Below are 23,760 nucleotides of genomic sequence, written 5' to 3'. Positions count from 1 at the left end.
GATTTCAAAGTAATGGACGATGGTGTATGGACTAAGATGGCAAGTAAAGGCGCAGAAGAGTTTGAGATCGTTTAAGTTATGAACGTATGTTTCATTAGTGATGCCACAGTTTGGTCGGCTGATAATATCCTGAGAATTGCTCTTTGTACAACGTTACGTACCTATGAACGCACGGCGCTGATAGCGTTTGTGTCTCAAATATTACGCCACCTAGGAGAAAATGATGGTGCGGATCGAGATCACACAGTTGCAACTCCAATGAGAATAAACACCTTATACATTATATATATATATATATATATATATATGTGGGCGGCAGTTTGTAATAATTTATCTGTAACTTTACGGTTTAGGACACGCAGATCCTTTTTGTAAAAGCGGCAGGCAAATGCATGTAGTACCAGAATGAATGCCAACATACGAGAAATGGCGTGGTGATATAGCTTTACAATAGCTATTAACCTTTAGCTTATTTAATTAGCGATATCATCCGTCCTCATATCTATCTTCCAACGTCTACCCTCCGCTTAGTTCAGCACTTCTAATATACAAGTCTCAAAGCCTTTGGCGAAGCGTTGACAGAATGGCTCTTGACAAGACAGGATACCCTCCTCTTGACTTTGAGACATTCTACAATATAATCGACGGGGAACTTTCATCCACCCAGAATAATGTTCGTTACGGCATAAATCCGTTTACTTTAGAGAAGAACCCGGCAGTCCCAGTAAGTTCACTACACGATGTCGACCGAGCTGTTGAAGCAGCCGGAAGAGCAGCAAAATCATGGGCCGAGGTCCCCTGGGACACACGTGTGAGCGCAATCAGAGAATACGCCAATGCCATCGAAGATAAAGCCGAAGACTTTGCCCGGATCCTAATGATGGACACCGGCAAGACTGTGAGTTTATTTCCGGTGCAAGATCCGGGCGAGCCCCTTGCTACCGTATGCGAGCTTACCATGTATCGATAGGTCAATTTGGCTCGAGACGAAATCAGCACATGTATCCAATATCTCAGGGGATTCTGCCAGCTATCCCTCCCTAGCGAAGTCATCGAAGACGCCAAAGAACGCAAAGTTGTTACTCGATACACACCTGTTGGTGTTGTGGCCGGGATTTCCCCTTGGAATTTTCCTGTTCAAGTCGCTTGTACATGGATGGCGCCTGCTATACTAACTGGTAACGCCTACATATGGAAGCCATCTCCTTATACGCCCTACTGCAGCCTTAAGTTTGCTGAGTTGGGCCAACATTTTTTCCCTCCCGGTGTGCTACAAGCCTTGAGCGGGGATGACGATTTGGGACCTGTGAGTGGCATTTCACAAGATAATCGTTCCCTCTTGTACCCATTCCCTCTTATACCATAGATTGTCCCCTGGATAATCTGTTTCGGAAAGCATGCATTGACTTCGAGCACCGCAGTTACTAACCGAACACCCGAATATTCAAATGGTGAGCTTCACTGGTAGTACTCCGGTGGGGAAAAAGGTAATGGAGTCTTGTAGCAAGACATTGAAGCGAGTGGTAATGGAATTAGGCGGTAACGATCCGGCTATCGTTTGTGCCAATGTCGATCCCGTCTCTGTGGCGATAAAAATCGCATCTGTTGCTTTCTGCCACTCGGGCCAGATATGCATAGCAACGAAACGAATCTATATCCACGAAGCGGTTTATGACGCTGTGCTGGCTGCGATGGTCGAGTTTGTGAAAACCTTGAAGTTGGGCTCTGGCGAAGACGCTTATACTGGACCAATAAATAACAAAAATCACTTCGAGTATGTCAAGGACCTACTCGCGGATGTAGAAAGAACAAAGCTTACTGTTGCAACGGGGAGTACGAAGCCCCCATCTGATATGGGCGGTTACTACATTGTCCCAACAATCATCGATAACCCACCAGATGACGCGAGGGTTGTCGTAGAAGAGCAGTTCGGTGAGTTGCATCGCAGAGAACTAAGGGACTAGTACTAATACGATTCCCATGTGCAATAGCGCCTGTTCTTCCCCTGATGAAATGGTCAGACGAGGCCGATGTCATTTCTAGGGCTAACAACACCAACATGGGCCTTGGTGCATCGGTTTGGAGTCGAGATATGGACCAAGCTGAGCGTTTGGGAAAGCAGCTTCAGGCTGGTAACATTTGGATCAACACACACGCTGAGCTTCAAACTAGCGCCCCATTTCCAGCCCACAAACAGAGCGGACTCGGAACTGCAATGGCAGTCGATGGCCTTAAGGCTTGTTGCAATGTTCAGACCATACACACTCGCCCAGCCGATGGCACTACATAATGATAGAGCGACTGGTAGGAGAAGGATCATACACATTCCCTTATTTCCTGTCCTAGATTAGGTTACTTTTACGAGTGGGAGGCAGTAACACAAAATCTCAGAACCATGATATAATAAATATCTCGCCAAGTCTGGAATGTATTAGATGAAGACCAATAATAATCAGCGAGAATAACGTGCATGTTTCTTACGTATTCTAAGCCACTTAACATGTGGTAACTACGTGATACACACTTATACTACCCCCTGGGTGCTTCAGTGGCGTAATTTGGTCACTAAGGTAAGAAAGTCATGGCACAGATGCAGAAATACATACACAGCATCATGCCTGCCTACCTACCTAAGTACTGCACCTACATGCCTATGCCTAGTCGGCCGCAGCTACATACGTTAGTGCAAGCCTACGGTCGCCGTAGCTGTTCTTGAAGGTAAGAACAAGCCTTGGCAACAAATGCCCACAAAGCAACTATCTCTAATAGAAGCACAAAAGCTACGCCGGATCATAATCTCGCCTACATGCAACATTATTACTAACTACCTACCCATTATAAATTTATACCGGTTTGGCTATGGTAGCGCCGCGGTGCTATTTGCTGACGATGACAGCCGAAAGGAAACCAGTTGATCGGACAATGGATAACACGACCGGCTTCCGCGGTAGCTACAATGATACCTACATACCTACCTAGGTACATGTCTAAGACATTTCCGATGCTGTTAGGATCCGGAAGAAGAAAAAATATCGTCATAGATCAAACCCTACCAAGTTAGCCCTTTGTATTGCTAATCTAGTCACCGAGTGACTATTCGAAGTAGTAATTCGAACCCGCAACCTCAATCATTATGCTACTACCCACTTAGATATTAGCACCTTACAACTAAGTGTACCTGCGTAGGTAATAAAAACGCGATATAAATCTTATTAATATACGGACAATGGTTGTCACGCTGGTGCTTAGCCTTTAGCCTGGCTCATTACCTATCAGTAGTTTTCTTAAGAAGTACTGGAGTTATGTTAACAGGTAGTTATTAACTGGTACTCTACAGCGGCATCAACCATCTCATGAACTACTATGCAATAAGAAACTATGATACACCTTCTACCCATTTTAAAGCCAGTCTCGTATCAGCACGAGTTATCTACCCTACCTAAAGAGGCTCTTACAAGATACCTTCTTAAGAATGATTACCCAGCTATCTAATGCAACTATCCTCGTCCTAGTAAGACCGTCTCTAAGTACCTTGCTTCACCATTACTTTCCACTGACAGAAAAACAGCGAATATGCCTGGACCAATGTCTCTAACTCCGGAGGAGGCAGCTCGAATGCTGTCACACTCTAATGATAACTTGGCTCCTAGCATCATCACTTGCTGCTCAATTTCCCTGTCTGTAGCTATTACATCCATTGGTCTGCGACTCTGGTCACGAAGAGTGCTCAATGGTAGATTCCACTTCGACATGAGCGACTGGCTCGCTATGATGGCCTTGGTATGTAAATACTTTCCCTTGTTCTCGAATTTGACATGTTGTAGCTGATAAAATTTAGGTCTTATACGCAGTTTATGTAACTAGTATCATCATGACAACTCACTACGGATTAGGACGACATATAGTATCTGTTTCACACCCGCGCTCCATGAGCATCGTCAGTAAGCCTCTTTCTATGTTACTTGTGTTGTGTTATTTCTTTACCGTGTTCATATTCTCCGGATATACTGCGCAAGTCAATGCCACCCAAGAGTAAAGGCGGTCACAGTATGCTCACTGACCGAAATAACAATGAACAGTGTACCATGATCGCCGAAAATTTATATGTTTGTACATTAGCTCATCTAAAGTATAGTGTGTTGTGTCTTTATAGAAGAGTATTCTCATCTTCACCACGATTTTGCCGATGGACTTGGGCTGTAACCGCCTTGGTAACCGAATGGCTGCTCCAAGTTATACTAGCTACTAACCTCCAGTGTATTCCCATCTCGGCCGTGTGGGATCCAACGATACACGATACAAGCACCTGCATCAACTACGGTGTCGAGGCGCTGGTAGCTTACATTATTAACATTACTACCGACTTAATAATTATCGGCATGCCTATTCCTCTAATTATAAGACTCAATACATCACAATCGCAGAAGTGCAGGTTGCTTATTGTTTTTGCCGTAGGAGGGAGGTGAGTTAATTGTTTCCCCCTACCCTCTACACCCCAAGTGTCTTCTAATTCTTCTTTCAGTGCTTGCCTAGTCAGTCTGGTCCAGCTTAGATATATTACCAGGCTAGGGAATAGCTCAGACGCAAGTTGTGAGTAGTCCTATGCGGACCTAGAAGACAATACTTCACAGCCTATCCGAATATTTCTGACAAAATGAAACGATATTCAGGGGACTACGTGCCATTAGCCATACTTGCCTTGGTAGAGATCATGGTCGGCTTCCTTGCCACGTCAATTGCAACGTATCGACCTCTTTACCATCTTATCACTAAGGGGTCAACCACCGAATGCGATGGAAATAGCCATTCAACCGGCAGGGTGACAGGCGGCCAAGAACGGCCAACTCTAAGAGCCCAGCTAAGCACAGATATTCGAGGAGGTGCCGAGTCGAGGATAAACAACTCCAGAGAGCCTCCTCCACAGGCTATTTGTGTAACCACAGATGTCGAGTTGACGGTGCAGGACAGCGTGCAAGGTCCTTTGGTGAGAAGTCATGATGGAGTAGAGCCTCTTGATCTTGATAGGGGTCACAGGGGTCATATTGAAGAAGAGAACCAGTCAATATTATAATATTATAATTGCAACCGACACGCCGGCTATTCTGACATTCTGACAGTAAACTGCACTAGTTACCTACCTACCTACCTACCTACCTACCTACCTATATTAAATAATTTTCAAAGTTCATAAAACTTGAAATAAAATAAGATGGGATATGAAATATGAAATATTTCACTAATGAAAAAACAAAAAGAGCCTGCACGAAATCCAATGCAACCAAACGTGTCGAGCTATAATTAGGCAATTGCCAACCAACGGAACCGTGCATAAATGGGACGCTCTCTTACGTTTGTCCTCGTATTAATATAAACACTTACGTTTCTCAACGCATGGGTATACATTATCCGGTAAGGCTAGATTCTTGACTTGCCTAGCAACAGGTACGTAAACCCCAATATCGCCCGACCATGACGTTGCATTTCGACCTTTTTCGACCTTGCATCATTATAGTTGAACGCTTTGTCCTCCAAGTAACGTGCCATATCATACCTAGCTCCGTGTCCATGTGGCGTTTTTATCGATACATACGAATAGAGCTATTATAGAGTTAACCCTTTCTCATAGGTCTCATAGGTATAAATATGTACGCTCGCTCCTCTGCCTTTACTCATAACTTAACTTAGGTACCTCTCTTCCGAATCAGATCATTCCTTTCACCTCACCAGTATATTATCTTATATTAATTAATTAATTACTCCATACATAAGCAACTATGCGAGTCCTCACAGCTTTACTCGTCGGCCCGGCCGTCACTCTCGCAGCAGCCATCATACCGCGCGCATCCGTCCCAGAGGGTCCCGTACGTAAAATAACTACATCCAATACCAAGTACCTCTAACTAACTCTCACAAGTGGACTGCTGGCGTCTGGAGAATGCCCACCGACGACAACACCTTTTTCAACGGCAACGACATCAATGCCAGCGGCGGAAAGTTCTACGTCAACAAGAACACGTCCGCCTACTGTCCCGGGGATGTAGAAAACCTCGACTGCTCTCTTTATCCGGGATCCAAGACCGTATTCACAGGCGGCAACAACACCTTATTCCTAGATGTTGGAGTTCCAGGCGGACAGCAAGGTAAGAAGACATTCTTATATTTACATTCCACGCTTTGCCGTTCGAGATAGCTAAAGCGCACCCTATAGTCTACGTCGCAGGGGACGGCTCGCTGTCATACACCGTAGCGCATTCCGGGGCGATGCCCGAGGGATCCGTTTCCACCGGCTTCCAGAGACAGCGGAGCGAGGCGTTTGGAGCTCCTGTAGTGTTAAGCAGCAGCGCAAAGTCCTGGTTGATGTGCCCAGTTAGCGAGGGCGAGCCAAGAGAGAGAACCTATCAGATATACGTCGGCCAGGGAACTGAGGACTGCTTAAATACTGCCGTCAGGACTTACACATCCTCTGGGCCGGATGCTTGGCAATACGCATGATCAACCTACGATTAGTGAATGTTCAGACTATGGATAGGTGAGGGCGAAAACCTAGGAGAGGCCACTTAGCGAGCCGTTACTAGACCAAATTATGTTGTAGATAGTCAAGAAAACATGTTCATCACCTAATACTATGCAATATTAGGAACGATGCCTATAATTAAATATCGTAGGAAGACATCACCTAGGACTATAAAACGGGTTTAACGTATACACTAACATAAATAGATCAGAGGCGATATGTACCTAACCTAGGGTATCGACTTTTACTCTGGCTTACCCGCATCTACCTCCTTTGCTTCTTAGCTTTACTGTTCTGCTGCTGCTGTCCATCGGTCGCATCGTTGTCTGTTTTCCGCTTTTTGCGCCTCTCCTCAAGTAGCTGCTTCATTCCTGGCGTAGCCTTGTATCGTGGGTTCGAAGGATCGATAGCGAATTCATGGCTATCAAAGACAGCCTTGAATCGATCGTCTTCAACATCCATCTCGAATCCTTCTTGGAGACCTCCATGATCTTCTACTTCCTTCTTTCTCTTCTTGTGCTTCTTGGATTTCTGCTTTTCTACGCGAGAAATCTCGTTCATGTCGAAATGGTCGAGATGTTCAGCAGCATCCTTAGAATCCTCAGCCATGAGTCGCTCCAATTGGGCCTTCTGAGCAGCATTCTCCGCTGCTTCAGCTTCTTTTGCTTCTCGCCTCTTGCGGCGTTCCTCCTTCTTTTCGGTATGTTTTGACTTTTTAACAGGCTCATCGGTTGTAAAGAAGGGGTCATCAAAACCGAGGTCATTCTGGGGTTGCTCGGTCTCATCATCTGTTTGATTAGAGCCTTCATCACGCTTCGTTACAACCTTCTCCTTTCTCCGAGCTTTCCTTTCTCGCTCTTTACGCATGTACTTTTCGATCGTAGTCTCTTCGGCATCCGGTTCTTTCTTCTTTTTACCATCGTCCATTAGGGCGGCGGAGAATGTAACTTGCATGTCTCCGACCGGACCAGATTTTGAAGGCCGCGATAGAGGTTCGGAGCTCAAACCGAGAGCTTCACGGAGTTTCTTTGCTTTCAACTCTCTTTTTGTCAATTTCGGCTGATCATCAGCCACTTCGGCCTGGTCCTCTTCCCCTTCACTCCGAGCATCCTCGTCGTCACTATTATCGCTTGCAAGATAAGCGCGCAGATCGTTCTCTTCAATCTCTGCGCGACTACCACTGAATGCCCGCTTGATATCCTCTCTCCTGGTCGTCTCTTCGGGATGTATATCCCAAGTAAGTTTAACTTTAGAATGCTGTAAAGCATCAGTTGTGAACTCGGTTGGCTTGTAATCAGGCGATATGGAATCGCACTCATCCCTCGGCTCGTCATCAAATGTGACATCATCAGGTATAAATCGCAAGTCCATAAAATTCGAAGATGATTGGTATTCTGTGCCATCTGTTGCGGCGTAGATCTTCTCTGCTGTTGCCGTATCAGAGCATACCATGACGGCATAATAGTAGCGCAACCGGTCCAGTTGGTAAGCTCGAAGTGCATCGCTATCAAAGTCTTGATCATCTCCTTCCTGAAGAATATCGTTTTTTATCTTTTCGTCATCTTCCTCGTCGTCGTCACTATCCTCGGAGTCAGGCTCGGATTCTTCACCCTGGGACTCTGAAGCCTTCTTGAAGATCTCCCTAGGAGGCCCTTCCAACTCTTCCCGTTGCATTCTCTCCTTGCCAAACTCGCTCGGGTAGATAGAAACTCGCTCGATCCGTCCGCCTTTGGGTACAAAACTGGAGAAAAGAGCCAGTAAATCGGCAGACTTTATGTAATCCCAATCTAGGTTAACGATTGCTATCCGTTTCGTGACCTCTCCCGTTTCGACGTCTGCTTGAGCGTCGCGCAACCTTTGCATACTCCCAGACGTAGCTACTTCGGCCTCCTCATCCTCTTCGCCTTTATCATCTTCGTCATCCTCGTCATCCTCGTCATCCGAGCCGGATTCAGAGGAGGAGAATCCACCACCACGAGCCGGGTCATATTTGGTATTGGCCTTTTGAAGTTCGCGCTCAACGACATGATCCTCATCCACTTCGGCACCCTCGTCGTCATCGGCCTGGTATATGTTTTGTAGGGCTTTCTTCTTATTATCTGACTTTAACTTGCGACCGTATTTATCGACTTTGGCACTCGCGACGAAATCATCATCCTTCAGCATACGTGAGAAACGTTTATCTATAGTAGTCTTGGTGCGACTCTTCGAGGGTAGGCGGAAACGAGGGTCGGATTCGAAGTTAGCGAATCGCGAATCGCCCGTAGCAGACGAGGCACCTTGCTTCTTGGACTGTTTTTTAGGCATGCTGAATTGATTGGCCCTCAGTAAGAGCACTATGTCTTCTCAATTGACTGATTGTAGGTTTGCGCATGTAAAGTTGCAAGTTGTCGCAGACAGTGGGACAATTGAAAATTTTAGTGGGTCTATAATTCGTCCGGTCTTTTCACTTGTTATAGAAGGCGGTGATGATGTGTCCCATTCTTACCGCCCGCCTTAACTAGGTAGTCTTTTTAAAGACTAGTTGGAGTTACACTAGCACTAGTTGCACAAGTATAATGTCACACAACATGGGTGTGCTATGTATTATACACTAGGTTACCTCTTTAGGTTAACTATATTATGTAACTAGCTGTTACTTTATTCTCCTTGAAACATCTTTGACGCCCCTCCTTCACTCACCAACGTCTCCTCCTAATCCACAAACCGAATACTCAATACCGTATTCTATACAGTGCATAATTATCTGTTGTAAAGTACAACTTATAACCTAGTGAGGGAGGGGCACCATCGCATCTGATAGGCCTGTTAGTATCCTATCACCACATCAGCTTAGAAGGGCTTCGTTACCAAGTGTGACCATTCATAAATTGGATCGAGAAAACTGCTTTAAGTCTTCATTTGTTAGTTGTGATTATTAGGGGACTGATGCAAGCCAAGACTTCTGAAAGCCCGTTCCCTGGGTTCCACCAAGGACTTCGTCACCCCTCCACGACATAAGAGCTGTGATTCAAACTTGACCGCAACGGTCGTCTTGGATACAGATTTGTATACAAACCATAGCTAAATCTTGGATTGGTGTAGCCTATTTATCTTAGGCACCTCCTAACCTAGCTGATTTAAATTATCCAATCCATTGTCAATTTCCTTTTATATGAAGTCTAGATATCTAGATTCCTCACCACCTTTTTGCTAGCCTACTATTTGACCTACATATTACTTACAACCCTATCATATCCAACATGGAGCAATTTCTGCAAAAGGCAGAAGATGCCTTTAAAGAAGTGAAGGAGGCCTTAAAGGGGGGTGGTGAAGAGCATTCCCAGCAGGATAATGGAGGCGCCGTTGAGCAACAGGCGCCCAGCAACTACCGTTTCCAGTCTTTTGCACCTCAGACTACTGGCTCTGCCAAGTGGTATGTCGATGGAGCATCGTACTTCTACGCCGTATCTTTAGCTCTTGAAGGTATGTGATGTTAAAGCCTAGTATACTGCCGCGAGCAATTCCGCTAATTTAAAATACAGAGGCTAGAGAAAGCGTGTATATTCTAGACTGGTGGCTGAGCCCGGAGCTCTACCTTCGTCGACCTCCCTCACGTAACCAGCAGTACCGTCTCGATAACATGCTGAAGGCAGCTGCTGAGAGGGGCGTTGAAATACGCATTATCGTATACAAGGAGGTCACTCAGGCCCTAACTCGTATGTTCTTCCTTAACTAAGCTTTTATCACTATGAGTTCGGCTAACATATTGGGCTACCACTAGTGGACTCTGCGGTGAGCATCTATATCATATATAAGCCTTACGCAACTCACTGATTATCCTCGTTAGCATACCAAGCATGCCCTGGAGGCTCTACATCCAAATATCAAAGTATTTAGACACCCCGATCATCTACCGACAGACAGAGCGAAGCTTGAGACCGCCTTTGCCGATTTATCTTTGGAAAACCTCAAGTTGAACGACTTCCGCTTGTCCAAGGTCTCCGGAGAGGCACTAAAGGAACTTTATGGTTCATTTGGTGAAACTGTCCTGTACTGGGCCCATCACGAGAAGTTATGTCTCGTCGATCGACGTATCGCCTTCATGGGTGGTCTCGATATGTGTATGTGGAACACCCAAGCCCTTGAATCAACGCTAACATGTCTCCAGGCTTTGGAAGATACGATACAAACAGTGAATTTTAACCTATGATACTCTTATTGACACCTCGGCTTACTGAAAATGAATAGGCCACCCTATTGCCGATGCCCACCCCGGTAATTTAGACGCAATTGTCTTCCCCGGTCAAGATTTCAACAATGCTCGTGTCTATGACTTTGAAGGTGTAGACAACTGGGATCATAATCAACGTAAGTATGGTATACTAATCAATCTGGCCAAGTATTCTAACCGAAATAATAGTCGACCGAACGAAGAACTCAAGGATGGGCTGGTCTGATATTTCCATTTCCCTCAAAGGCCCTATTGTGCACAGTCTCATCGACCACTTTACAGACCGATGGTAAGTGCCCATGAAGAAGTTATGGAACATAATTAACACGGTCTCAGGAACTTCATATACGGTGAGAAGTATACTAAGAAAGATACTGGCAAGTACCAGAGAATCGTGGTTGGCAGTTCTGCCGAAAGGTCCCGCGGAGAACAACACCATGGTATGTTCGACGACTTCCAGGGCCATTTTAATCGCGGAATAAGACGACTTGTGGGCGAAGGAGGCGAAGAAGAACACCGCAACCGAGGTGATGGCGACTATGAAAATTCCGGTGGTATTAAGATCCAGCTCTGTAGAAGGTAAGCCTACGTTCTCTTCTATAAATGGTTATAGTTGAGTTATACAATATTGACTATCTCAAAGTTGCTGCGATTGGTCCGCCGGTCACCCAACAGAGCACTCCATTTCCAATGCGTACATTAACGCTATTGAGAATGCCGAGCACTTCATCTATATTGAGAACCAGGTAAGCTCTTGAATCAAGCAGTGCTGTTTATTAGTTGTCTAACATGGGCCAGTTTTTCATCACAGCTACATCCGAGGAACAGCGTCCGGTTGAGAATAAGATAGGTGCCGCGATCGTATCACGCATTGTCCGCGCCCATAACAACAACGAAGACTTCCGCGTCATTGTGTTGATGCCAGCCGTGCCTGCGTTTGCCGGTGACTTGAAGGCCGACGGAGCCCTCGGGACCCGTGCTATTATGGAATTCGTACGTAACACCGAGTCCTTCTATCCTGTCTCGGGAGTCCGAACCCCGTAGTCGACTGGATTGAGTGGTTGGCTATTATACTCCGAGACATCTATAACGCCTTGAAACTAGTTAAAAAAGCAACTGCTAATTCAATCTCACAGCAATACAACAGTATCAACCGCGGTGGTCACAGTATCATCGAGTCCCTACAACAAGAGGGCGTGGATGACTGGCGCCGCTATATCGGCTTCTACAACCTGCGCAACTACGACCGCATCAACCTATCTTCTACTCTAAGACAAGCCGAAGAAGACAGCGGTGTGTCCTACGAAGATGCCCGTCGCGAACACGACGACAGGGAGCAGGGCTACCGCTACGGCGATGAAACCGAGAGACGTGACGATGGCAATTACGATCGTTACCAGTCCGCCGCCTCCAAAGTCGACGACAGCACCTGGGACACCGTGTCTAGCTGCTACATGGAAGGCGGCACCGACATCCGCGAGGTCCCATGGTACGGCACCGAAGAGGACGAGATGGACGCGTTCGTGTCCGAGGAGCTGTACATCCACAGCAAGGTCCTCATCGCCGACGACCGCCTCGTGATCTGCGGCTCGGCCAACCTAAACGACCGCAGCCAACTCGGAACCCACGACTCCGAAATCGCCGTCGTAATCGAAGACCAGGAGTCCGTCGACAGCAGCATGAACGGGCGCCCGTTCAGAGCGTCCCGCTTCGCGACGTCGCTGCGCCGCCAGCTCTACCGCAAGCACCTCGGCCTCCTACCCGACCAGCGCTGGGACCAACCCGACGCCAACTGGACGCCCGTGGACCGCGACCCGCAGCAGTACGACTGGGGATCGCCGTCGGACAGGCTAGTCGAAGACCCGATGAGCGAGGACTTCTGGCAGCTGTGGACGGAGACGGCGCGCACCAACACCGAGGTCTTCAGCAAGGTGTTCCACCCGGTGCCGAACGACCAAGTGCGTACCTGGGAGCAATACGACGACTTCTTCAGCCGCCACTTTTCGATCCCCGGCGGCAAGGAAGAGAATGAGCGCAGGCACAAGCGCGACGACGAGGATGAGCAGCAGAGCAAGGTCGAGTATGGCCACGTCGTGCGCGAGGAGTTCCCCGGCGGTGTTGCCGAGGTTAAGGATTGGCTAAGCCGTGTCCGCGGCACGCTGGTTGAGATGCCTCTTGAATTCTTGATCGAGGTTGAGGACCTCGCGAAGAACGGGCTCAGTCTGAATGCTTTCACAGATCAGATCTACACTTAAGATGTACGGATCCGTACCCGATCGGGCAATTGTATAGATTGCACCCTTGATAAAGGGTTTGACTATAGAAAGGCGAGCTCATCTTGCAGTCTACCTACTTTTTTATATTTTTTTTTATCTAGATACCTAGGTAACTTTGAAAAATATAAACCGCGTTGAGTTGCGATATCATCATCATGCTGGACTCGTTAACGATCATGATTGGCACCGTTGCTCATAAAATCCTGCGTAGATGTTGAACATGGAGATAACCCGATCATCTAAAACCAAGACGCAGCAGATTGATATCAAAATAGTAAAGGGATATTATTATGAGGATGCCTTTGTCTCTGCTGTCATGATAGAAACACAAGAGAGTTCGGTCTATCCTGACCACTCTCGTCTTTTCACCCTCAGCTACTCCGTCCCGCCACCCCTTCGTTTCGTTTCCGTAGTCCCAAAGCTTCGTGACGCGCCGTAGTTTTCTATACTAATGTAGAACGTGTCCCATAACCAAGACACCATATGTTAGAAAAAATGACGATGGGCAATTATATGAGGTCGCCTGTTCAAGCGCGAGGACACAAGAGAGTAGTATACAGAAACTCCCGCTGGGTGAATATCAACTCCAGTAACCCATGTCTTCCCAAATGGCAATGCTTCAAATATTTATTTCCCCGCCTGAAAAATGCTTATTCAGTCCTTCTTCCCATTAGCTGTGTTACCAAGGAGACCCTCCTTTATTTCTTTGATAGGAAGGTTGTCTTCTAGGCGGAAGTGGCCACGGTTCCTCCGGATTCGTCCCCGGAACCATGAGGCACAGCCAAGACCAATTCCTGCTATGCATCCGAATGAAAGATACGGATGCTCGGTAAAGGTGACTCGTATGTCGAAGAAGATCTTCTCGAAGCTCGAAATCGTGAGCTTAGGTTTAATTAGCGGAGGAGAAACGGTGACCTTCGAGATGGTCTCTAGGATCGATACACGCGAAGGGACAATGGGGCTGCCCGTTATGGTCATGTCCCAGTATCGTCGGTTCTACAATCAAAGTTAATACAATGTAACGAAACGATCATCTAGGCTTAAACTTACGTCCTCGTCGTTTATGATCACCCGCTCACCGTCCTTAATATCGATACCATAAGTGGTTCGGATCCACCTTTGCCAAAAGACACCGTCTACCCAGGCAAATGTAACCTCTTTATGGTCAGACATGTCCATGCTGATCCGGATACTTTTAGCGGCCCGCAGAGCCCGTTGGTCATTGCGGTCTTCCGCCTCCTCGAGGCGGAGCTGCTTAGCATCACGAAGGTTCTGTCGCTCTAACTGGAATAATTGTATTTGCTTGTCCATCCATTCGTTTGCGGCACGCTTCATTTCGCGCTTGGCGCTTAAGAAGGTCTCCTGGTCTTCCCTATTTAGGATTCCTAGGACAACGATCTTTCCATCCATGATTTCACGTGCATTCGAGGCAGTAAGCTCTGGGACGATAGGTAGCCAGACAGACTTCATCCAAGTAAGAACCAGATGAGTATCGCGCATTTCTCTGGGGGTCAAGGGTGTGTAATACGTAGGTCGCCCTTCCCGCGAAACGAGTAATCTAGGCCAGGTCGTAATTTTGAATCTATCGTATAGTACGGGGTCCTTTGTCTTAACCAGTTTGGCGTGTCCGATCAGACTGAGAGGCAATCTCTCAAGGGCCATGAAGTCTTCGGTCGTGGTGGCGTGGTCGTAGAAATAGACGAAGATAACATCCTCTTTCTCTTCGAGGGCCTTGAAAGACGAGGCATCAACATCCTGAACGCCAGTGCAAATATCCAAAGCCTTTTCGGCATACTGAAGGAAATCGCCAAGTCCGCGCAAGCCATTGTATTCAACACGCTCGCCTCCCCTAAAGAACAGAATGCTAGGATAACCTCGTAGATGTACGTCCTTGCATAGCCTAGATTCCACATCGCAGTTGACCTCACCGACGTTGAGTTTGCCCTGCATTTCCTTAGCTAGCTGCTGCCAGTTCGCAGCCATGGCTTGGCAATGATGACACCAAGGAGCATAGAACTTGATAAACCACGGCTCCTGGGTCATTGTTACGAGAGTCTGAAAGCTTTCGGCCGTCAGGGATACGGAAATCCCTTGCTCATTGGGAGTCTTCGTCGGTTTGGATGGTTTTACGCTGTCCACTTTCACCGGCGTAGACTTGGTTGCAGGAGTAGCATCGTCGGGTTCGCCCTTCGCAGACTTCTCAACCTTGTCAGCCTTCTCGGCCTTCTCAGCAGTTCCTTCAGTCTCGGATGATCCTTCAGGAAACGATTTTGCCCCGGGTTTCGGAAGCGAAAGCTCCTTGGGGCGAGTACCAGGCTTTTCCTTCTCGAGCGCGCCCTCGATCATTTTCGAGACAACAGTTATATCTTTACCACCATTGACACGGTCAGCGATCTCGCCATCTTTGAAAAGTAGGGTCTCGGGCCATGTAGTAATCGCATGCTTTGCACATAGGTCGCCATAAGCCACACAGTTTAGCTCGGCAAATCTAATATCGTAAAACTTCTCGAAGGAAGCTGCAGCGGATCCGGATTCCGTGTCACTCGGGGCTTTGGAAGTGTAGTAGTATTCGTACAAAGTCTGATAGGTCGGCGCATAATCTATACAGTGAATACAAAACGGACTATTAAACCGTAAGCAAACTGCTGAGACATGCTACAGAGTAACATGGGAGGGACAAATCATTATATATCGGGAAATAATGTACAGAATCCCGAAGCCAACGCTTAGAAATAAAAAGGTCTCACCTGTAATGTTTGACAACCAGGAATTTTGAAAGTTTCAGCTCCTTATCGATGGTATCGGGGGTTAACTCGAGTAATGGAGGTACTCTTTTGCCATTAAAATATGTGTTCTCCCGGTCGGGACTATCACTTGTCTCTGAACCAATTACTTGCGCAGTGCCGAGGACGGCAGCGCCGAGGAACAGCGCGAGAGAGGCGAGCCTCATGGCTAATAGGGTGCGACTTGTTGTCGCGAATAACGAGCGTGTTAATGATTAAACAACCAATGATAGCAGGTGAAGCGTCGACGCAGGAGAGGAATGTGGTCGCGTCAATCGAATATTGATTAAGATGGCTAAGCGCGCGACTCAGCACAGGGGATTGAGAAGGGACTGAAGTTGTTGGCAAGGAGCTTTTTCCGGTCTAGGTAGTGTTTGGAGAAAGGGGCAACGAAGAGAGAGTCGCGCGTCACCGGCTCCAGTGCATCGGAATATGTCCAGTGGGAAGAAAATGAACAAGGAAGGAATGAAAAGAGAATAGGAAAAAGAAAGCAGATGGTTACGTCTGCAGACTTAAAAGCCAACCCGGAGCAAAAATAAAAAAGAGATTCATTCAGGAGGCTCGAGTTCGCTAATAGTCGTCTGTATCACTTCTATGGTTAAGATGATAAAAGTACGTAAGTTGGGAAGGATGCGAAAATTGGTTTGTTGAAACAAGACTATCGCTCTACCTTTTCCGTAAGGCCAGAAAACAGTGCACCGCCTTCTGTTATCTCTTGGTGCCGTTGACTGTGTGGAGAGTTCGATATGAGTATTACGTCGTACCTAAACAGCCGTACTAGGCCAGCTCATGGTTAGAGGCAAACCAGAGCTACCTTGGTAGTACTTTGCTTGATTAGCTATACAGTGTGTCTTAACCTTATCAAAGTCTCCACACGACCCCTTACAGCAGTAGCGATACTTAAAAAGGACACCACTAACGAAAGTGTGCTTAGCCACGATGGGATGATACCTCTATATACCATGTGGCTAATGCAAGGTGGCATACCAAATCAAGTCTCAACTTTGTATACCATTGATTTTAACTTAAAAATTGACAAACAACTTCGTTTCATTCAATATAGCGGAATATATTGGCATTGTCGCTTCACTGACCAGATCTCATCCGGCTCAACAGATGCTAAATAAAGTAGAGCATACGGATCCGTACTCTCGTACGTATTCAGTAATCTATATCAAAGTAGTGGACATTTACGGCCATCAAACATTGGCTATGAAGCATTAAACATAAATCAGCCGTCCGCGTCAGCCCTGTGGAATTGTTTTACGCTTGAAACTTGGTTGATATCAGCATCGACTTTCTGCATATTTGTCGAACATTGAAGTCTCTGGCCTTGACACAGCTGACGTGCATATACTCCTACAGAGGGGATCTTGATAATCGCGTTGCACTCCACCAATACATACGACGTAGCCCCTATCCACTCTCGTTTTTCGATATGATAGAGCATTCAGCAAAGCGCCGCCGTTTAAGTAATACGGAAAAGGATGGCACTACGAAAGTTACGAAAAGGTCCAATGAGATACCAGCATCCCTTTCACTCCCAATTAGTCCTCCAAGGAAAATGAGAAGCCACGAGCGTAAACTCATCAAGTCCCCATTTCAGCTTACCACTATTAGAGACCTTTCGGAAGAGTCAAACATCGGAGCCGTCTCCCTCCATGATATTCTCGGCGATCCACTGATAGCTGAGTGCTGGGAGTTCAACTACTTACACGATGTGAACTTTCTTATGAGCCATTTTGATGAGGATACAAGATCGCTCGTTGAAGTTCATATTGTACACGGATTCTGGAAGAGAGATGATACCCATAGATTGTCGCTTGAGGTAAGCCTACTTTCATCTTCTCTAATGCATCGTGCACTACGTTCAAAGCCCAGGTTACACAGTATCGTGTGAGGCTATGTATACGGATGAGCTAGCCATCTATAATTCATAATGTTGCGGCTCATAACATGATGAGAGAGATTGGTATTATATATTAACATCTCGAAAGCAAGTACACTGTATTTACTTACGAGTACCCTCTTTTGACTTTCAACTGGAATCCAAGTATCGTAGAAGCATTGTAGTGTGCTGTACTTCGTATATCAGGTGGTTTTAATAGCCATGTGCCAACCCTGTTTAGATAATCTAGAATGCCTACTTACCCATCTTACTCCATACTCAGGTGAGGGATTGATACTAACACCCAATGTAGAAACAGTCTTCTCAGTACAAAAATGTCACTCTTCATGCAGCACACATGCCAGAGATGTTCGGTACCCACCATTCGAAGATGCTCGTGTTGTTTAGACACGACGACACAGCACAGGTTATTATATGTACAGCCAACATGATTCCAAAGGACTGGACGAACTTGACCAACGGCGTTTGGCAAAGTCCACGACTCCCTCGCCTAACGGAATCGCATAAATCTTCCGGAACAGATATGCGTATTGGCTACGGGCCGAGATTTAAAATCGACTTGCTGAATTACCTACGGGCATACAATACTAAAAGACAGACATGCGAGTCCATGGTTGATGAACTGGAGAAATATGACTTTAGTGCCGTACGAGCAGCGCTGGTTGCCAGCGTGCCTGGAAGGCATGATATAAATGGAGATGATCCTAGGAAGACTCGCTGGGGATGGGCAGGTGTTAAGCACGCCCTCGGCCCCGTCCCTGTTCAGTTGGGGAAATCAGAGATCGTGGTGCAAATATCATCCATTGCAACTCTAGGTGCAACAGACACCTGGCTAAAACACACCTTGTTCGACCCATTATCATCTACGAGGGCGAGTTCCTCGAAGCCTAAATTCAAGATAATATTTCCTACTCCTGACGAGATAAGACGTTCCTTAGATGGCTACGCTTCTGGTGCTTCTATACACATGAGGATACAATCAGCAACTCAAGCGAAGCAACTTCAATACATGAGACCTATATTTCACCACTGGGCTAATGATTGCGAGAAGGGAATAAGTACGTCTTTAACTCACTCGTTTCTAAGGTGCATTATAACAGTTAAGCTAACTACACCTCAGTCGAAGAGGGCAATGTCCAGGATGGAGGACGCAAACGTGCCGCGCCACATATAAAGACTTACATACGGTACAACGAGAACAAGTCCATCGATTGGGCCTTGCTCACATCCGCCAACATATCAACGCAGGCCTGGGGAGAAGCCGCAAACACTGGACAGATACGAATTGCCTCGTGGGAGATTGGCGTCCTCGTGTGGCCTGAATTATTTGCGGATGGAGCTAAGATGGTTGGTACCTTTAAGACGGATATGCCTACAAAAGAAGATTTCGACGGGAATGAGCCTTTGGTTGGTCTAAGGATACCGTATAGCCTGCCTCTACAGAGATACGGAGACAGTGAAGTTCCATGGGTAGCTACGGCAAGCTATACGGAACCTGATTGTATGGGTCATTTTCGGAAGGATTAGACCTAGGAGTTATCAATGTAAGATGATATATAGTAGAACTATTATATTATATTAGAGGTCAATTTAAGACATCCGGTTATGTTAAACGAGCAACTCGAGTATGCAACAAATCTAGTCGTAAATCACCTCCCTCGACTATCCTGAAGTCATGTTCGCACATTCACTTGATAGTATAGATTAATCTATATAGCTATAACGTCTGCAGCGTATCGCTGCCCACACAGTCTAACCGCGAAGAATTCCAGGGCTCCTTCGAGACTGGAGCGCACCTAACATCGCTATAAACACGGGGCTAACCGACTGGTCTAAAACGAAGAGAACGCGATAGATGCAACGACAGAACTAGAGATCTATACAAATCTAAGAGCTCTTGACGGCTTCGGGCTCCTTGTTCGCGTCGTAGCCGTACTTCTCCTTCAGGGTCTCGACGAGCTTGACGTAGCGGTCCTGGGCGTCCGCGGGGCTGATACCCTCGTCGACGAGCTTCTGCCACGCCTGGTACTTGTACTTGTTCTACATGGTCGGGTTAGTCTATACATGTACTACCATTGTCCTACGCGAATCCCGCATGTTGGGATTGGCTGTAAGGGAGAGACGGGAGGATTCACGTACCTTTAGGTCGAACACGCCGGGCTTCTCGGCCTTGCTGAAGTCTTCGCCGTTGCCGACCTTATAGAGACCTATATGAGACCATTGTTAGCTTCTTCACTGTATACATTCTCCGGTCTTGGGCTATAGAAGATATAGCCAAGTAGAGGTGATTTGCATATAATAAGAGAGAGAAATAGGATCAAGTACCGTAGAGCTCGAGGAGTTCATCGTTACCAGGCTTGGAGGTAAGCTTCCTGGAGTCTTCCTGGGCCTTAACGAAAGCAGGGCTGATGTCGACCATTTTGACGAGTTTGGGAGGTTTTGGAGTATTTGAGGGCTAGAATATTCGATCCCGTGTTAGCTGTAGACTCTACTAGCTACTTTCTTATAGTAGAGATAGGATGGGATTATCTAAAGATATATGAGAGAGTTACAGTACCTGATTGTGTATTTGTTTGTTTACATGTATGATGTTAGAAACTTACTATGTAACTAGGTAGGTTAGGTGCAAATAGGTCAAATAGGTTTTGGCGGGGTCGATTGCTTCAATGCTTCAACCATGAGTCCATGACGACTTTCGTCATGCGTTTGCTGCGCGGGGTGATGCAAGTACTACCCGCTTCTAATTGGTGGCATTGTTTTTCAGGGACCCGCAATCTATCAGAAGATAGATCCTTGAGATTAAGGTCCGGGGCTTCGTGTGTCGGTGTAAATATGCACCGTCTCCGATCCACTTAGATTTACATCTCTACCCGTTCCGATCCCTCGGTATTGTTGTTATTGTCGTCGGCAAGAAAAGCAAATTTGATTACATTATTAGATTCGGTCAGATTTATCGTTAATTTCTATGCTTGGTCTATAACCTGGTTTGTTTATCTTTAGTGAGGATATTTTATTCTATTGAAATCACATAATGAAGAGTGATGATATACGCTGTCGTTACCTGGTGCCAAGTCAGCCAATAAATAATAAATACGGAATACACCATCGTGCAAATGCGTTTTCTCCAGCTGGCCCGGTCAGTGCAGAGCTCAGCTTACTTGAGTTATGGCCAGTATATTGTTACATTCTTATGGAAAACAATCTGTTGCGCCATTCAATATGAGAACCCGCGCATTGATGCAAAAGGACTGCAACGCGCAATCCCATTTCCTAAATAGGGAAGCATTTCTTCGGATTTCATAAGGCTGTCCAATAAGCCAACGAGAACGAAACCCCCTTGTCTGTCTCGACTCCAATAGATCGCGCTCGATGCCTGTCGCCCATAAACTTTTAGAGCCTCGTTCCCAATAGTCTTTCGGGACCGAGAAAATCTTCCACTTTCGTAGATGAAGTAGTATTATGTACGTCGGGCGCGTTGATGGTCAATGCAGAAAAAAGACGAGAGCAAATTGAGACTCGAGATTTCTCTAGTAGCAATTATGGCATTAGTCATTCTATTGGCCAGATTATTCATCATTAAACTTACCTACATATCAAGGGGCATTGCACCTTAGTCATGCATGGTATTGTACTTAACTCTTTGAAGCCTAGTTTGGGGAACGGCCGTTCGGACGGCCGCCGGACACAATAGAATGCCTAGTTCCATATCCAAAGTTTCCGAAGCTTTGGGAGACATAGGTAGCCGTTGAACGTTAGCGCCCCTTTACTTGTAAACGATTATGAATCCAATGCATGTTGACAAATTAAATGCGGTACTAGGTTAATAAACTACATTGTCAGCAATGAGACGAATATTATTCATCTTAAATTTCCGAACTAATTCCCGTGACTAACGGTGGCTTCTTTGTGCAGCCACTAAAGCATAATGGTATTACCTATGTACCTGGTATGTAGGTGGCATGTATGTAGATGGTATGTGAAAATGAATAAACTTGGTCTTAGGCCTTTCGGCTTGAGTGGGGTCTCCGTTGTTTGAGGCGTGAAAGTCTATCGAACGATAAGGGTCCGTTCCTCCCTGCTGTGAAACCGACAGCTCAAGGTATATAAGTCATAGCTGCCTGCCGGATCTTAACACGTCCGACATCTAGAGAGAGCTGTTTCCTTCGCCATTTCTGTGGCATATTTTGTTTTCCTTCCTTAAAACTATTTATTCCCATACCTTGTCGAAGTTCTTCGTCCTGTTTCCCAAACCCTTCTAGTTAACTATTAACTACCAAAATATAACCCCTTCCTACTAGCAACCGGACTTCGCCAACAAACATGACTAAGACAATTGTGGTATTGGGTGGCGCCTACGCCGGCGTGGGTGTTGCCCATAGACTGCTGAAATATACGAAACCTCATGTTAAGGATTTAAAAGTTATCCTTGTTTCCAAAGTAAGCGGTCTTGTTGATGTTGATGTTGATGTTGATGTTGATGTTGATGTTGTTATTGTTATTGGTTTCTACACCAGGCCCCGGAGTAAGGCAAAGCTGGAAAACAACAATACGACTCTGGGCTTCGTATAAGAAGATCCACGTGATTGGATACTACCTATGCATAGCATATGCAGCGCATTGAGTTCCAGCAAATCCACCTGGTTTCAACCTGGAACTCAAATTGCATACGAATGAATAATGGGGCCTTTGCTAATTCCTCGTCGTAGGACAGCCATTTCTACTGGAACATGGCATCCGTGCGTGCCATTGTTCCGGGCACCCTGAAGGAGGAGCAATACAGCCAGCCCATCGAGAAGGGTTTCGCCAAGTACCCAGCAGACTCTTTCGAGTTCATAGTCGGCAGCGCTGAGGGCGTCGACATCACTGACAAGACCGTCAAGGTGTCGACGCGAGATGGCGAACGCGTACTTAATTACGACCACCTGGTTCTAGCAACAGGTACGCGCGCCGTGGACGGCACTATGCCTTGGAAGAGCAACGGCACGCACGAGCAGGTCACCGGGCTCGTGACGCAAATCCAGGACAAGGTCAAGACCGCGAAGCACATTGTAGTTGCGGGCGCAGGCAGCACGGGAGTCGAGGCGGCCGCCGAGATTGCCTTTGAATACGGCAAGGAGAAGGAAGTCATCCTGCTCTCCGGCGACGAGGAGATCCTGGGTGGCGACAGCCTGGCGTCCAACGTATCCGGCGAGCTGAAGAAGCTAGGCGTGCAAGTGCGCAAGTCGTCCCGCGTCGATGCAGCTCACTCCACGCCCGACGGCAAAACCGAAGTTGTGCTGCAGAGCGGCGAGAAGATCGTAACAGACTTGTACCTACCTACCATGGGCATGCGGCCTAACACCGAGTACCTCCCCGCGGACCTGCTTACGGATAAGAAATTCGTCGACATTGACGAGTTTTACCGCGCCAAGGGCACCCAAGACGTCTGGGCTGCGGGTGATATCGTGTGGAAGCCCCGTGGTAGCTTCGTGCTTTCGGATAAACAGGTAAGTTTCTTAACTCTTACACTATCTCTGAATCAATATCAGAGATGAAAACGATATATATAAAAACAGATAACTTTTACTGACTACCATCTAAAGGCTGCTGGTGTCGCCAAGAACATCGATCTCGTTCTTAAGGGCAAGGCGCCTACTCCCGTCAAGACGATTCCGATGGATGTTCTCATGGTAGCCACTGGCCGGAGCCGTGGAGCCGGCCGTTTGGGTCCCGTCAAGGTCTTCTCTGTCATGGTCTACATGATCAAGGGCAAAACCCTCGGTGTCCAGCAGTTACCTAGCTACGTCGACGGTAGCGCCTTCTAGACTATGACTACTAACACGTGTTCTTCGAACCTGGCGTACCTTGAGATAATTTGGTTTAGAGGGATTGGGAGTCAAGAGTATCCGAGGATGTTGATACTGCTTTAAGGATATGCCGGATAGTTCGCTTGTGATGAATAGGGGCCGAGGAGAGAACCCGTAATGTGTACCCTAAGATACCCCTGCCCCCTCCTCTGTCTTCTAATAATGAATCGGTTCTCGACAATAGTCTTATAATAGAGATAATAAACGACATTCCTGACC

At 46.7% G+C, this 23,760-nt stretch overlaps 9 protein-coding genes across 9 annotated transcripts; 6 read left to right on the top strand and 3 right to left on the bottom strand.

Moving 5' to 3' along the window:
• The first annotated feature begins 272 nt into the window (after nt 1-272).
• On the top strand, nt 273-2,324 carry F4813DRAFT_267074 (aldehyde dehydrogenase). The gene is made up of 4 exons (XM_049240333.1): nt 273-898; nt 971-1,306; nt 1,422-1,932; nt 1,992-2,324. Exons 1-4 carry the CDS (start codon nt 584-586, stop codon nt 2,288-2,290), a joined length of 1,461 nt encoding a protein of 486 aa, XP_049102855.1. The 5' UTR covers nt 273-583; the 3' UTR covers nt 2,291-2,324.
• A 627-nt stretch (nt 2,325-2,951) lies between these two features.
• On the top strand, nt 2,952-5,165 carry F4813DRAFT_348674 (uncharacterized protein). The gene is made up of 6 exons (XM_049242109.1): nt 2,952-3,511; nt 3,569-3,780; nt 3,839-3,937; nt 4,080-4,462; nt 4,523-4,590; nt 4,671-5,165. The coding sequence occupies exons 2-6, from the start codon at nt 3,574-3,576 to the stop codon at nt 5,069-5,071; spliced, it is 1,158 nt and encodes a 385-aa protein (XP_049102854.1). The 5' UTR covers nt 2,952-3,511; nt 3,569-3,573; the 3' UTR covers nt 5,072-5,165.
• A 494-nt stretch (nt 5,166-5,659) lies between these two features.
• F4813DRAFT_266974 (uncharacterized protein) lies at nt 5,660-6,635 on the top strand. The gene is made up of 3 exons (XM_049240329.1): nt 5,660-5,861; nt 5,915-6,140; nt 6,209-6,635. Exons 1-3 carry the CDS (start codon nt 5,775-5,777, stop codon nt 6,490-6,492), a joined length of 597 nt encoding a protein of 198 aa, XP_049102853.1. The 5' UTR covers nt 5,660-5,774; the 3' UTR covers nt 6,493-6,635.
• F4813DRAFT_266996 (uncharacterized protein) lies at nt 6,635-8,964 on the bottom strand. The gene has a single exon (XM_049240330.1). The coding sequence runs from the start codon at nt 8,819-8,821 to the stop codon at nt 6,779-6,781; it is 2,043 nt and encodes a 680-aa protein (XP_049102852.1). The 5' UTR covers nt 8,822-8,964; the 3' UTR covers nt 6,635-6,778.
• A 558-nt stretch (nt 8,965-9,522) lies between these two features.
• Nucleotides 9,523-13,234, top strand: F4813DRAFT_266911 (phospholipase D/nuclease). The gene is made up of 11 exons (XM_049240327.1): nt 9,523-9,979; nt 10,039-10,212; nt 10,278-10,288; nt 10,344-10,617; nt 10,665-10,688; nt 10,745-10,864; nt 10,917-11,016; nt 11,064-11,306; nt 11,371-11,473; nt 11,526-11,720; nt 11,864-13,234. The coding sequence occupies exons 1-11, from the start codon at nt 9,757-9,759 to the stop codon at nt 12,980-12,982; spliced, it is 2,586 nt and encodes an 861-aa protein (XP_049102851.1). The 5' UTR covers nt 9,523-9,756; the 3' UTR covers nt 12,983-13,234.
• Nucleotides 13,235-13,549: 315 nt separating this feature from the next.
• On the bottom strand, nt 13,550-16,341 carry F4813DRAFT_266926 (thioredoxin-like protein). Its single transcript, XM_049240328.1, has 3 exons — nt 15,751-16,341; nt 14,054-15,626; nt 13,550-13,999 (listed from the first exon to the last, which is right to left on the bottom strand). Exons 1-3 carry the CDS (start codon nt 15,951-15,953, stop codon nt 13,658-13,660), a joined length of 2,118 nt encoding a protein of 705 aa, XP_049102850.1. The 5' UTR covers nt 15,954-16,341; the 3' UTR covers nt 13,550-13,657.
• A 492-nt stretch (nt 16,342-16,833) lies between these two features.
• On the top strand, nt 16,834-19,268 carry F4813DRAFT_348656 (phospholipase D/nuclease). Its single transcript, XM_049242108.1, has 3 exons — nt 16,834-17,614; nt 17,988-18,753; nt 18,816-19,268. The coding sequence occupies exons 1-3, from the start codon at nt 17,225-17,227 to the stop codon at nt 19,220-19,222; spliced, it is 1,563 nt and encodes a 520-aa protein (XP_049102849.1). The 5' UTR covers nt 16,834-17,224; the 3' UTR covers nt 19,223-19,268.
• F4813DRAFT_348655 (acyl-CoA-binding protein) lies at nt 19,269-20,275 on the bottom strand. The gene is made up of 3 exons (XM_049242107.1): nt 20,021-20,275; nt 19,835-19,902; nt 19,269-19,735 (listed from the first exon to the last, which is right to left on the bottom strand). Exons 1-3 carry the CDS (start codon nt 20,112-20,114, stop codon nt 19,583-19,585), a joined length of 315 nt encoding a protein of 104 aa, XP_049102848.1. The 5' UTR covers nt 20,115-20,275; the 3' UTR covers nt 19,269-19,582.
• A 1,365-nt stretch (nt 20,276-21,640) lies between these two features.
• On the top strand, nt 21,641-23,759 carry F4813DRAFT_348652 (FAD/NAD(P)-binding domain-containing protein). The gene is made up of 3 exons (XM_049242106.1): nt 21,641-22,132; nt 22,402-23,181; nt 23,278-23,759. The coding sequence occupies exons 1-3, from the start codon at nt 22,016-22,018 to the stop codon at nt 23,497-23,499; spliced, it is 1,119 nt and encodes a 372-aa protein (XP_049102847.1). The 5' UTR covers nt 21,641-22,015; the 3' UTR covers nt 23,500-23,759.
• Nucleotide 23,760: the final 1 nt, after the last annotated feature.

Source organism: Daldinia decipiens (assembly GCF_022478715.1).
Source record: "Daldinia decipiens strain CBS 113046 unplaced genomic scaffold F4813scaffold_5, whole genome shotgun sequence".
Lineage (NCBI taxonomy): Eukaryota > Fungi > Ascomycota > Sordariomycetes > Xylariales > Hypoxylaceae > Daldinia > Daldinia decipiens.
Note: the sequence above shows the minus strand (reverse complement) of the source record. Positions and strands in the feature narration are given on the sequence as shown.